At 47.8% G+C, this 14,786-nt stretch overlaps 1 protein-coding gene across 2 annotated transcripts in view; it reads right to left on the reverse strand.

The window, feature by feature from the left end:
* The window catches only part of LOC149342164 (hemocytin-like), an 87,540-nt gene extending 72,998 nt beyond the window's left edge, over positions 1–14,542 (reverse strand). For both annotated transcript variants that reach the window (XM_089544424.1, XM_089544423.1), the window contains exons 1-16: positions 14,125–14,542; positions 13,607–13,632; positions 10,165–10,266; positions 8,879–9,070; positions 8,105–8,492; positions 7,321–7,502; positions 6,646–6,764; positions 6,337–6,502; positions 5,725–5,956; positions 4,704–4,992; positions 4,521–4,604; positions 3,605–3,911; positions 2,663–2,833; positions 1,832–2,057; positions 970–1,194; positions 177–302 (exon numbers count right to left, since the gene is read on the reverse strand). In XM_089544424.1, coding sequence (XP_089400550.1) covers positions 177–302; positions 970–1,194; positions 1,832–2,057; positions 2,663–2,833; positions 3,605–3,911; positions 4,521–4,604; positions 4,704–4,992; positions 5,725–5,956; positions 6,337–6,502; positions 6,646–6,764; positions 7,321–7,502; positions 8,105–8,492; positions 8,879–9,070; positions 10,165–10,266; positions 13,607–13,632; positions 14,125–14,219 — 2,930 coding nt within the window. In that variant the 5' untranslated portion in view covers positions 14,220–14,542. The remainder of the gene's footprint in view (positions 1–176; positions 303–969; positions 1,195–1,831; positions 2,058–2,662; positions 2,834–3,604; positions 3,912–4,520; positions 4,605–4,703; positions 4,993–5,724; positions 5,957–6,336; positions 6,503–6,645; positions 6,765–7,320; positions 7,503–8,104; positions 8,493–8,878; positions 9,071–10,164; positions 10,267–13,606; positions 13,633–14,124) is intronic.
* Between the last annotated feature and the right edge of the window lie 244 nt (positions 14,543–14,786).

The following is a 14,786-nucleotide window of genomic DNA, read 5'->3' on the forward strand; positions in this document are numbered from 1 at the left end:
CGAAAACACAACATCCGTTCTAGTGCCCCCCCCCCCCCCCTCCCCCAGTGCAAACAGTGAGAGGCTGCACGATACGCTGCAAGAATACGCACGTTATAGTTTCTGTAAACAACCTACCTCGCATTAGCGACGTCACAAATTCAAGTAACGTTGACATTGGTTTGCCGATCACCTACCACTTGTTGCAGTCTCTCTGGATTTCCGAGCCCGGAGGGAAGGGCTTGCCGCCGTGCTTGCAGCCGCATTCGCTCTGCGGAACGCAGCTGTTGGTCGAGGGCTGCAGCACAAATCCCAGCTTGCACCTGCGGAAACGAGCATGGCGTTGAAAATTAGTTAAAGAACAGCCACGCATTCATGCGACTCAGCCAAAAATTAGAGACAATTCTATGTGAAGTTGAGCGCCGTGTGTGTGTCTTCTCTCATTCTCTGTCTTTATTCTGAAGCGCTGTCGGAAAATTATGAAAGAATACCAATTCGTCCAATCTGCCGTTCTTTTTCAACTCTTCAAAAAGGAATTCCACAGTGGTCACAAAAAACTCGTATGCTGTATTAGGAAATTCTACGCAAGGACAGTTAGCGAGTAATCAATAAATCGGAACATTATTGTCAGGTCTCCCATTCTGCGCCTTAATCACAAGGAAACAGACCGCTTTCATGACATCTTGATACCTCCACCCGTCAGATGAACTGACTTGCAGAGTTCACAGAGTTGATGTTCCCTAGAAAGTTTTTCTTGATAACCAACACATGCAGGCTAATTACGTGCTTCTGGGTTAGAGAATCCCGTCGTTCAATGGCTTCTCCATTTGTTCGTACGTTTGTTCATTCATGCGATTTATTTATTTATTTATTTATTTGTTTATTTATTTATTTATTTATTTATTTATTTATTTATTTATTTATTTATTTATTTATTTGTTTGTTTATTTATTTGCCTCATTTGAGAGGTACAGGCGCTTGTTGCCTTACCGACATCCTGGACGGCACTGCTCGCTGGCTCCGCACGACACGGCGGCGTTGATGTTATCGCAGGTCAGGGGACAGGCGTCCAGGCACTCGGTGTACTCGGAGTTCTCGTCGTGGGCGCACTGCTGCTGGGGCGGGCCCTCCTCGAAAATGGTGGGCGCTGGAGAGTCAGGCTGATGCCCTCCCTCCTCGTCATCGGAGCAGTCCCACTCGCCGTTGTCGCACTCGCTGCACCAATCGACAGTGCCAGAAAGAAGAGGTGTAAAATGAGTGTCGAAGGCGTCCGTTTTTCTAACAATCTGTCCGCCTTCCAAGTAGCCCAGAACACACGGATTGTTTCTGTGTGCTGGTGCTGTCTCTTCTATCTAGGCGGGTCCTGTACTCTTTGATTAGGGGCATTTGCTTAGTACATGTTTGAGTTTTTTAGATACAGATTGTATTACAAAAGGAATTTTATAGAAATTTGCGGAAGGGCCCTAGAAAAGTTTACGGTCGCCTCTCGTAGTTGACGAGGATTCCCCCTTAACTAGCAGAACGCTGAAAAGAAGCCCAGAATGACGAATCTGGAACAAGCATCAGTCTTGAGCACCGAATAGTGTATGATTCACAAAATACTCGAAAAGGTGTGACGTTGAGGTTTTTAGCAGAACTGCTGCGCCTGCAATAGCGCTATCTCGGGGTGACTTCTCAGGGACATGGATTTTTGTATCTATACATTGTCATCTCATTTATTTTTATTCGTTAAGGTACACATTTTACGTTTCATGAATGTCGCACGTGTACGTATATAATGCACTCGAACAAAAATCAGATACTATCAATTACAGAACGAACTTCCGAGCCTGTCCTGACAACGGGGTCTTACCAGAGCTGACCGTTCCTCTTCTGCATGCTGCCCGGCAGGAACTGTTTATGCTCGTGAAGGCAGGGACAGTAATCCACGGGCAGACACAGTTTGTCCTTCTCGTATCCGTCTTTACACACGCAGCCTTCCACGCACGACGAGTTCGCCCGGTCGCCGAGCGCCACTTCGAAGCAGCTCTTTTGTCGGGCGCACTCGGTCCACCTCATGTCGCTGGGGCAGGCGGCGCCTTTAAGGAGAACGCCAGGTTGCAGGACTCAGTTGGGCAAAGGTCAAATCAGTGTGTGCCGAAATTTTAATTTTGCATTCAAGGGGACCTAGCGACCTCAGAAATTTTGAACCTGTTATTAATTATGAGTGAATAGTGGAGTGACAAACGAGCACACACCACAAGTACACACGCGAGCACCGCACAAAATCTGACCGAGTGTTGTCGTTATAAAATGAGACGAGCGGAGCCTTTGCCGCGCCTAACGAGCAGGTTACCGTTCTCCCACGGCTAAAAACGTCCTCTGTAGCCAATCATGCCACTTCAGACATGTGTGCACATCTTGGGAGACAAGCAGGTACCAATCAAAAACAACAGCCATTACCAGCGGGACTAAGAGCTGAAAGGTCCCCTATCTTAAGGAATCCGGACACTGCTGCCTATTAAGTGTTCACTGCTCGAACACTCAAACCTCTTTTTTTTTTTTTTTTACAATTCCCGCTGAAAGCAAGGCTTTCAGACAGGAATTCGCTTTCGTTGCGGACAGTGACGATTTCTTTTCTTCAACCTGTAAACTCTAGTAAGAAAAACAACAACAAAGGAATCACGGCTGTATGCGAACTTACGGCAGAGAGGTATGTGACGGCGCCACTCGGTGAGGCGTCCCTTCCTGGCACACTCGGCCGCGTACTCTGCCACTGAAGGGCACACGCAGTCACTGAGGGCCCCTTCGCACGAGCATGTCTGGTGCATGCAGGCCTTGTGGTAGGGCTCCGGATCCACTAGCTGATGGCACTCTGCGTGACGTCAAACACAGACGATGTATAAACGGACCTCTACTCCGGACTCCCTTCTAAGACGTCCTGTTGTAATGAGAACGGTGCCTAAGTGAGTACCAGCTACGGAAGTTTGAGTGTTCAAGTTCTGATACTACGGTACAGTGCTGCCATGGCAACTGTCTATAGTGGGGCTAGGTGATGACACGAGAACTTGATGAAAAGCAGAGATTAGAAAAAAAAGCAAGGAAAACGCTCTCTGTATGTCGACTCGTCCATGTCCTGCTTCTGCGAGCTGTTTTTAATCACATTTTCATTATTGCCATGGAGTCGAGCTAAAATAGGCGGAAAGATTCCTACGCCAGGCAAGCGGAATGACACCGAATTTCAAATATAAACAGTGGTGCAACACTTGGTGATTCCTAGTGGTAGATCGAAACAGAAGCAGTGTGTAATGATAACCTCCTCTCGTTTCTTTCGTTACAGGTTTCTTTTTGAGAAAGCGCGGCTGCAAAACTGGAAAGGAAATGTTCGCTTCAAATGATTCGAAGACTGACGTCTATTCGAGTTCTACGGGGTGCGATGAATAAAGTGCAACCTTTTTCTACCTGGCCAAGACCCCATTCCAGGAGGGGCAAAGTTCCAAGTAGGTTCCCTACCTCCCGCCGCCTCCACCCTCGGCTTTGTTCTGCCTCTGCTTTAGCATACTTTCCAGAGTTCATGTCGAATAGAGTAGCATTTCCCAAACTAGCCCTCATGGTCGTATCGCAGGCGCTGTACAAAAGCTCGCACCTCGGAAGGCGTCCCCGTGGATCTCCTTGCATAGAGTTTTGGCCCGCGGCGCTTTCTGCGGCGACCGCTCGCAGGGGTGCTCTTCGAGGCGTTCCTCTTCGTCGCACGACGCGTCCACTTTCCACTTGTCGGCGAACGCACGCACGCTTCCTTCCACGTCACCGGCAGGCGTCAGGAAGTCGTCCTTCTGGTTGCGGTTGTTGGTTCCGCAGAGGCCCTGCAGCTGGCCGCTAAGACTCGCGGGGCTGTCGATGTGCAGGCGACCTTTGCGATTCCACTGCAGCACGACCCCGTTGGAGAACGACGCCTGCGAAGAGATACAGCGGTGACCTTTCGAACTTGAACGAGGCCTCCAGAATGATTTTATGCGCTGACTGCGAAAAACCTTGCTCTCAACTTCAGAAGTACTCATGATACGTTCATTGGTTCAGTGCCTGCGAAGAGCACTACAGTGCAGTCGATGTGATCCTGACAGAGCCGCCCAACAGGCGGCAGAATTTCACATTTGCTTCTTAGTGGAGAGAAAGAGAAGTTAATGCGGAGAGCTCAATGCAACTGCACCCTGTGCCCAAGACTACGAAGGAGCTTTACGCATGTGAAGTATCTAGAAGCCTATATAGTGCCAGAGCTCACGATCTTAATCGGCTCTCTAAAAAATAGTCACTGAAAACATTTTTTTTCTTTGAAATGAGCCTAGCGACTTTATCAGTGTTAATTTCCAGCCACTTGCGGAGGAAGACGACTTCTGTAAATAGTTTATAAATACCACTACTGCACTTCATACTATGCAGTATAAATAACGTTTAGTTCTTTAAAGGCAAAAAAAAAATACACGTGTAAAAGGGCAAGATAGGGTTTTTTTTTTCTTTAAATAACCATTAAACATCTATAGTGTCCAAAGCTTTGATTGTCTTACCAGCGTTACTTCAGAGGAAGGCTTGTACACAACGACGATGTTGCTGGAGTAGGGAAGCCCGACTTGCTTGTCGTTCACGAACACCTTAAAAGTAAAGTCGAACAAGATGAAATTTATAAGTGCGCGCACAGCACACTTTTGAGCATGGTTCTTGGTACATGCCTCAACATATATCATCCTCACCTTCTCGTGAGCGAGGACAACAATATCGTCTCCGATGGTGACGGTGGTCGTCTTGGAACAGTCCAGCGCGCTTTCGTCAGAGCCCTTCGCAAAGGTGACTTTCACGTTGTGGCAATGACCGGTCTCTTGAACGACGCTGAAGTTCTGCGACAGCACCAGGTAGTAAGGGCACCTTCCGCTGAACTCGAACGCCTTGCCGTCGAAGGTCGAGTAGAATGGGTCCCCGTTGGCCACGCACCGCGACGGGCACTCCTTGGTGGTGCACTGCCACTCCCCTTCTCTGCACTCACTGTGCAAACACACATACTGCCACTCCCCTTCTCTGCACTCACTGTGTAAATGCACACTCAAAGAAAGCGTCTGTACGGTATTTCCTGAGGGAACTCACGACCCTGCTAGTTTTTTTTTTTTTTTACGTTTACAGTGATGGCTGTGCGAGAGACTTTCTCCGTGTAAAAATACATCGCCCTGGTCAACAATATACTTTCAGCCAAAGAACTTTTCATATCTGAAGAAAACCAGCAGGAGTGGCTCAATATCTGTGGCCTTTATGCTGAAACGAAGGTCGTGGGATCGACTCCCGGCCACGGCGGCCGTATTCGTTGGAGGGAGATGAAGAAACGCCTGCCTAAACTGTGCGACGTCAATGCACGTTAAAGAACTTCAAGTGGGCGAAAACATATCTGGCGCCCTCCCCTACACATGACGGCCTTCACAGGCCGTTGGAAGCTTGGGAACGTTGAGCTCCCAGAACACAACATATTTGTACAGAAATGAACCAATGTTGCAGGTATTATTTGCAATCTCATGGGAAAAAATAAAAATCATAGTCACATTAAGTGCAGCGCAGGTTCAGAGAGATCAGTTTCTCACAGTGTCACCGAGACGGCGTCCTTGCAATGCCACTTATTTCTAACGCGCCCCTTGTGCAAGTGTCCCGTCAAGAAACAATGTTTTCGTGTTGTACTTTAACGACCCCCTACTGTGCTTTGTCATGGCACACCCCGAAGAGCGCACTCACCACGTGTTGCACTCCTGCTTGACGAGTGACCCTGGCCGGTATTCCCTGCCGTGCAGTGAGCAAGGACACTGCTCCTGGCGAATGCAGCGGCCATCATGCAACAGCTTCGTCTCGGGGCAGTGGCAGCCGTCCACGCAGGGCCGCGACTCGCACGAAACGTCCGGGTTGCGGCATGTGCGTGTGCACGATGCGCCACACTGGGTGTACACCATGCCCGCCGGACAGCGAGCCGCTGTGCCGTAACAATTATCAGCGATTGTTAGTTATCCGGACCTTATCGAAAAACCCAGTAACATTACTCCTATAGACTTCATGTTTCGAAGCACGGCATGTTGGCTGGCCCAAATTTTGAAGGCCTTCGGATCGTCACGGTGGGACACTAACAGTGAGCTACTAACAGCCTTGATGTAAAATACTTGGTCATGTTCTGCGACTATCTCCTGCAGCACTCGCTGCAAGACCCAAAGAAAAGAGTTCTATGTTGATTCATCACCGATTCGACGTGGCGTTCGCCTGTACTCGTCAGAACGTTGCTCATTGAGTTCGTGAGAACTTGATTCGCAATGTTACGAAGCTTCGAAGCGAAAAAAAAAATGTGAATAAGTAACTTACGGCAGAAATCGTGCCTCCTCCAAACAGATTCCAGTTTGCCTCCAAGACGTTCGCACTCTCGGAAGTACTCTGCCAGCGCACTGCATCGGCAGTTGGAGGCGTTATCACCCAGGCAGGACACGTAATCTTCTAGGCACATATCTCCGTACGGCTTGGGATCGACCACCTTGTGGAAATGGAAAAAAAAAAAGAAATGCGTGTAAGGCTTTGTGTGGTACTTGATGCTTGCACTCGGGTCACAATGCTTCGAGAACGCGTGCTAGGCAGGTGAAAGGAAACGTTGTCGAGTGATCAGTCTCCATCCCTTACCTTGTGGCAAGCTGCAAATCTTTTGTCGGTGACTCTGGAACAAAGCCGTCTCGCCTCAAGCACGAGCTCTTCACTGGGTTTCTGCTGGGATGGATCGAAGAAAATGTCTTCGCAGTCCTCTGGAATAAAGAACAACGCAGCGTCAGCCAAAACAGCAGTCACAGAACTTGAATACCATGCAATCGCTGCAGGAGCTTAAGGTCATAGCTTGGTGTTCTTAAAAGAACATTCGAGTATTATGATCTTGCGCCTGCGGCCAGGAAATGAAATTGCGGACAGCTAGTTATACAGTCGAAACTCGTTATAACGAAGTATTAATATAACGAAGGAATGACGGTTCTCCTTAGAAGCTCGATCAACACGGGCTATAACGAAACTATGGCTATAACGAAGGAATCGCCGAGCCCCTTCAACTTCGTTATAACGAGGTTCAACTGTAGTCATGGATAGACGCCGCACAGCACGATGAAGAATGAATGGTTGATAATAATGAAGAGATGTTTTTTTTTTTTTTGCATTCAACTCCTTTGCGAGGAAGTACAAGTCCAAATCCCGATAGTTTAGGCCGTTTCCGGAAGCTTAAGTTTGCTTTTGACCTGTTATAGCTGTTATGGGGGACACGTGATGCGGGTTATTTGGTGTCACTTTTAGAAGAAGCAAAGTCGTGACCTTAACCTTCTAGCTCATTCCTCTTCCAGCTGTCCACGAAGGCCGACCTGGAGGTGACCTGGCGACCATGGTTGTTGACAAAGTCGTTTGTCGGGTCGTCGTCATACTGGCCGCAGAGGCCGCACATGCTGCCTTTCAGCGACGCATCCACGGACACCTCCACCAAGTCTTGACCGTTCCACGTTACACTGGTTTGAAGGAGAGGGTGAAACGGGTGGAATTGTGAGCTTGTGCAAGACGCGTTTTATTTTCTTAGGACGGCAATATCTGGAATAATTTACCACACCTCTCTTTAGCAGCGCTCACAGTGATGCTTGTTGTGACACCTTGACACGAGTTAAGATCCGGTTCATAATATATTTCCAGTTGTAGTAATTATTTGAACACGTGAATTTCGCATCCCATGAACACCAATACAGGACCCTTTTGAGTGACATTTTTCTTTTAACTTTACATAACTCCCTTACAGCTGTTTTACCTGTACGTTTAGCGTGCCGAAGTAACAGAAATCTCCTTCTGTGCAGTCTATATTGAAGTTTGCACGCTCGGCGAAAACCTTGTCCATAGCCTCAATCTCACGGTTGTTAGAAATTATTGTTGCGGCTTGCAGTGGCTTACTTTGGTTCGCCGTAGAGCTCTACGGGCAATTCATGGATTGATTTACCTCAGCACATTAATAAGAGCTTCGGTAGTCGTACAGAAAAAAAGGCTGGCCTAGCGTCTCTCTCTTAATCCCGCTCCAGTCTACAGAGCTGACAGTACAAAGCAAAAGTGAAGTATACGCGCTTACGTGAATCCCAGCTCACTGCTGGCGACGATCCTTCCAGCGACGTAGTCGACTCGAAGACCTTCCAGCGTAGTGGGCAATGGCGCGGAGATGTTTCCCAGCGTGACCCGCGGCGGGTCCAGCTCGAAGCCAAAGCGTTGGCCCTCCACGTAGATGTCCAGGGCCCGGTGGCAGAGGAGCCCCGCGCTGTCGTCGGGGCAGTGGCCGTCGCTCACGTGGACGCTGAACGTGTCCCCGCGGCACTCGTGCGCCAGAAGGTGTCGGCAGCGGCTGCGGAAGCTGAACAGGGACCCGTCGAAGGTGCGGTAGTGGCCTCGGCCCCAGACAGCGCAGGTGCCGCTCGAGGGCTTGCGCGAGGGCGAACCACCGTTCTTGAGCTGCTCCTGAGCCTCTGTGGAGACATTAGGCGAACGTATGAGTTATAACCCAAGAGTAGTACCTCCATTGAATTCACAAGCTGGACCAGCAGCCTTGCGGGTGCCCCTGCGCACACTGTTTTTTGTTGTACCTATGATTCCATATATATACTGGAAAGTACTAGCTATAGTCACTGCAAAATTCTCGAGATTAGTACGCGCGCATAATGCAAGTGAATCTAACCCCTTGGCCTGTCTAAAGTTTTCATGTCCGCTAGGGGATAGACGCATTGACAAAGAGCTGTGATACAGGTGAATCGGAAGACTCCCGATCCAGGGGGAAAAGGGATGCACATGTAAGGACTCGAAAGCAGAAAGCATCCCGCTCGTTGTGTGTATGGCTCGCGTATGCTCTACTGACCATCGATGCAGCGCGGCAAGACCGATGGTGACCACACTCCGTCAGCACTGCACGTGTACACGTTGGTGGGTGGCAGATACTCGTAGCGCAGACCCCGGTTGCACTCGAGCACGCAGGTGCTGGCCAGCCGGGTGTGGTTGCACTGGGACGTTCCGTGGAAGCCGGTCCGCTGGAGGTCGCACAGGGACATGGCTACGGTGTGCAATAGTGAAAGAGAGTTGAGCACTCGCAGTCGTGATTGAAAGCACGGAGCAGTAGTGAGTGGCGAGGTTGGCTAGTGCAAGGTGCAGACTGAAAGAACTTGTGAAAACAGCGCCTCATTTTTGTACTGCTCTACGCCTGCTTCAACTAGCATTTCCCGTTCTCAAAAAGTAGCTTCCTCATGCATCCCTTTCTATTTCTTCCTTCTGGAAAAGATGTAACGTGCAAGGCAGTGTGCATCGCACGCAGTGTTGCTCTTTATTGGCACACAGCTGCCATAATTTTGTAGTCGGGATTCAAAGTGTTTGTCGCTTGTGCTCGCTCTAACTGAAAGCTCTTCTAATCTGCTTTCCAAGTCGTTAAACAGTATGCCTGTTCTAAGTAACACAATAATAACTCAAGGTAATTATTTGTATACGATAAAGATATCCAAAGTCATTGGATATCTTTCTATCACATAGAAAAACAAATGAGTAAGCTTGTGGTTTGTCCCATTTGCGACGACACGACAGTAAGGAAATTGTTGAGGCAAAATATGATGCAGAATTAGAGCAATGCTTGATCATACTCATGAAGGCACCCATAAGGCTCCGGGCAAAACACGTGCAGAACTTTCATCAACATAACAGACCAGTAAGTGAAGCCAGTACATTTCCCGCTCCTGAATGACTTTGTTTTCAGTATGCCGCACCTGACTTGCGCGGAATTTGTGCTGTTAGATCGCTAAAAGTGTTTTGAAACATGATTAGCGCTGGAATACTTTCGTGCAGGCTCACTAAATCCACCGTGACGTCTAGCATACACCAAGCGCATTACTTTGCTCACCTCATCATGTCACTGAGATTAAATAAGAAAACACATCACTTTATAAATGTTTGAGCGTCTTAGAAGTAAGGTCTAGGCCCATGGTGGAACCTATGGAAAATATTTATTACTATCTAAACAAAGCAACCGACGTAGCCGCAGGTTAAGATTTCTAAGACATTGTAGATGTGCCGCAGAGCGTGGCATATGACAAAAATTTTCTGCGACAGTGCGATTGTGATGCAGAAGTGGAATTTTTAGCAATTTTGCAATATACTTACGATATTCGCAAAATTCTCCCCGAAATCCGTGCGTACAGGCGCATCTTTCCTTGTAGCATCTTCCACCATTTTGACATGGCCGCGCGCAGGTCTCCTCTATTTCTGCATGAAACAGGCACTCAAAAGATAAGACTGCGGGCGGAGCCATCATTTGGAACATTTTTAGTTCTGTGTTTCTAGTACAGAAGCCTGGAAGCACATGGAAGATTGTGATCTTTTTGGCTTAACTTCTTTAATCCATTCAGGCACCATGAAACATTTCGATACAAAAAATAAAGATTTTTACTCGTTAACAGCATAACCAAGCCACAGAAAAGTCGATTCGTTACTTTCCGAAGCAAAACAGCAGTGGCTACCTTTTGACACACAGATACAAAATTTATTACAGCCTATCAAAATTGCTGGAAACTGTAAAATTTAAGCACCAGGATTTATGAAATCAACACACTATAGGCGTCGTGGAATAGTTTTATATGTCTAAGATGCACAGTACGTAAGAAAAAGAAAGGCAGGCATTAGTACTGGGCCAAAGTGTGTCAACAAGAGAAGTCGTGCACCAACACTTTTGGAGAAATACTTTTTGGTGCTTTCGTTAGTTGGCATAAAAAAAAAAACACCCTATATGCAAGGTGAAGGATGCTATATTATCCTTAAACGAAGAAAATAGTGCATCCTGAGCACACTCTGAAAAAGCTGCGAGTTCACTACGTACGCAACTGTGTACAAAGCGCTGGAAGTACTAAGTACCTAAAGAAAGTTTTATGCAGTATATTTGAACTATTGCCTACAGAAAAGTAAAAGTTTGGATTTGCAATTCCGATTTACGGTATTTCTCTGGCGCGAGGGTTTAACCGCGTAACGTTGCTTCAATTGCGCAAAAGCATTTGAATTTCTTTTCTTTCTAAGCAATCTTTTCACAACTGACGGAGTGCAAAAAAAAAAGAAATGCCAAGATAAAATTCGCAGTAATTCGACTTTAGAGCTTAATAATGGCGAGCACATTAATGAAAAAAACACCAATAAGACACTCGGTGACCGTGCGCTTAGAAGAAATAGAACACAATGCAACAACGTAAATATCATCTTGAGCGGCGTGAGCATCAAAGAATCGTATACAGGGTGTTTCACCTAAGACTTCAGACATTTGTTTTAAAATAGCCCCTTTAAGTTGAAAGAGCGTTTTTTCCGGCATAGCATTGTCAGTGGTGTAGTACCTCAGAATGCAGGTAAGATGTGGTAACTAGTAGGCTAATTAACTAATACCGAATAGTTAACTTTTTCACTATTGCTGTCAGTCTCCATAATTATTGAAAGGGGTGTAGCCCATTGTAAATGATGTCCATATCAGTTTTTAGAATTTCGGAAAAGCGGTTACCCTCGGCGCTGTGGCCCTACAAATTTGAGCTACATCGCGCCAAGATACATGCGCTTCCATTAGCTTGCAAGAAGAGCAACCTCCCCAGTGCGTGGAACTCGTCGAAATAACCAAATTTTTTTTAATTCTAGAAACTGATATGGATATTACTTGTAATGGGCTGCACGCCTCTCAGTATTTAAGGAACCTAACAGTAATAGTTAAAAAGTTGACTATTCAATGTTAGTTAGCCATTCTGCTGTTAGCACGTCTTAGCTGTATGCTGATGTACTCTATACCGCTGGCAATGCTAAGCCGAAAAAAGTGCTCTTTTAACTGAAAAAGCCTATTTGTAAAAATTGTGTAAAGTCTTAGGTGAAACACTGTACTTGAATTCTGTTATTCTTTCTCGCTGTGTATACTCTACTTGACCTGTATATGTCACATAGTCTGTAGCTTCCCGGAGCAGACATATGACACCCCCCCCCCCCCCCCCCACCCCCCCTGCTCCCCACTGCTGATTGCCGCGAGGTTACTACGGGTTGCATAGTAAACCCGTACTACCCACGTGCCGGTGGCATGTGAGTGCCACGCGCTTCGCTGCAGATGGCATGACGCCACAGTAGATCTTCGCCGCATTTGACGCCGCGCGCAGCGAATTAACCGCGTGGTCGCACTGTGCGCTTATCCACAATACGCACGAGAAGCAACTAGTGGGGCAGGCGCTAGCTTCTGAGCAGGCGTCCGGGACCGCTCGCAAAGGTACCCGCGACCGAGAGCGAAAGCCTGAGAGGCGACAAGACCCAGCCGTGCATGAAGTCAAGCGCCAACGTGATAGGTTTCACGGCCAAACCGAGCACCGCATGTCAGCTACTCGCTGAATTGCTCGTGCCACGCCACCGGCTAAACGTTCGCATTTTTTATTCACGCCTTCTATTCCCGTCTATAATCTTTACGTTTTCAGTGCGCGCCCTCTGTCCCCGTGACGTAGTGGACGCTGGACACTTAGAAAACTATTTTCATTGCCGCTCTTTTTCCTCTTGTCCCCTTTGTTCCCATCCCCAAGTGTAGGGTAGCCTACTGGGCATCGCCTGGTTAACCTCCCTGCCTTTCCGTTTATTTCCCTCTCTCTCTCTCTCCCTTTTATTCACGCCTTCAGTGGTTAACTAGTTTGGTCGATGTGTGCTTGCGCGGGAAATACTGGATAGCCGATGAGTTGGACGGGTTACCTGTGATGAATAAGCCAATGAGGAATCTTGGATGGAATACATTATAATAGCCATGGAATGCCAACGAAGCTAGTCAGTAAGCTTGTACGCCATTACTGGCTGCTGATTGGAAAGCCAGTGTAGTGCATTAGCTCACACAAGTTTATCGAGCAGCTCCCCGGTCAGACGTTAATAAAGTGTCTTTATTGGTGCCAGTATTCCCCGGTATTCGACCAATGCGGGGCCATTGTTGGCGTGCTGCTAGAGAGGGCTGCAGTACAACTGTAATCCAGGTCGCTTAAGCCTACAATGTCCAGATCTCTCAAACTGGATAAACCTAGAACTAAAATTACGTTGTTCTGTTGTTCGGATGCTAATTTGCGTCAAATCCTTGATTTTTACCGACCATGCTTCTTCTTCGTGTAGATAACTAAAAAACAAAGTGTTTCTCTCTGTAAGGCGGAGTCTGAGAGAAATGTGTCGAATCCGTCTTCTTATGCCCAACTGAAGAAACTGACTCTATAATACATCTCCCACCAAATTTCAGAGAGTTAGTGGTGAGCACTCTTGAAGAGCTTAAATAGTTCTCTGTAAGTGCGCCAGGTCATAAATATAAATTGTAGATATCCTTCGCATTTATTGTAATTCTGCATCTAAGTGTTACAGGAGTGTACCAGTGCTCTTTTATGGCAGTTAGGCAAAACCTTTTTTCTTCTTTTTGCAGCACACCCTTAATTCGAGACATATTCATGGACCGCACAGCACTGAAACTGCATTGCACTGTACTGCAGAGTGAAGCGTGTTTCAGCAAAAATTTCATGAAGCACTACGCTTAGCAAGCAATAGTAAAAAGTGCTCGCTACTGAAATATGAGACTTACCATCGTGTTTTCCCTTGACAGATTTTCTGAAAATAATAAAAGATATATGTACACATGGCATCCATATTTAATAACGTGGTACCTACTTTAACTATTAAATTTTTAAGGTGCTTCAGTAGCCTGGCCATTCAAAACACGTGCCTCTGATTTAGGGGCGAAAATTACGTTCGGTCTCCTTTGTATATGGTCATAATAACCGTGCATTGTTCTAGAGGACATAGAGTTACTGCCTGACACTTGGCTCAGCGATTCTCCACTCATACCTGTACGTAGTTACGTCTATCACAGTCCTACAGGTGTGATCCCTAAAAGGCGAATTCAAAGATTCCTGCTGCGTTAGCCTATATCCCGCATACTGCAGCAGTGAACCAGCGAACCATATGTAACTTCGTTCACAGTTTCCTTCAGTTTTGCAAGTAGTAGCGACCAGTGCAAACCTCGCTCAGTATTGAGGGCACCAACCCGAAACTATGCATACTTAGCAAAGCAAGCACTCTATATGCAGCTGGGGCACTCACCTGAAAAACCGGAATTTCTTCTCCTTTGCCAGTGCTCCCAAAAGTGGTAGCACGAGCAGCAAGCACAGGCCCGCTCTGGTCAAGAGCGCAGCCATTTCCACACTTTCTGCCTCCCACTGCCAAGCCTCTTCGCAACAGACCGACTCCTGCAGCTAGCTACCGTCGTCTCCGCATGCCACCGCAGACCGTGGGCGCGCCTGTGCGTGTGTGTGTGTGTGTCCGTGCACGCGGATATATCTTAGCTCAGAAACGACGACGACGCAACCCGAGTCGTGCGCGACTGAGCGGTTCCCCAAGATAGCACCGCTGGTCCCCTGTCAACGGATCCGGGCGGCCGGTCTGCTTCTGCCGCTTCTGGCAGATCGGACTGTCTGCGCGCGCACCGCACCGTGAAAGAAACGCTGTGACGGACGAGATGCGGAGATATATGGCACATCATCCGCCGCGGATATGCTGCCGCCGCCAGCGTCGCGATATCCTGGACGGCCACGGAGACGGTGAGCGTTGGCCGGACGTGCACCTCCCCTCCTGGAGGGAGCGAGGACTCCTCGGAAGCCAGATACCGTCCGGCGTCGCTTCTCCGGCGTTGCCTCAGAGCCGCCGACAGACCGGAGGAAGACACCGAGTGCAATTCGCGGATGCATTCGCACCACCACTCGTCG

The sequence above is a fragment of the Amblyomma mixtum genome, chromosome 5 (genome assembly GCF_055824585.1).
Source record: "Amblyomma mixtum isolate Tamu chromosome 5, ASM5582458v1, whole genome shotgun sequence".
NCBI classification, from domain to species: domain Eukaryota; kingdom Metazoa; phylum Arthropoda; class Arachnida; order Ixodida; family Ixodidae; genus Amblyomma; species Amblyomma mixtum.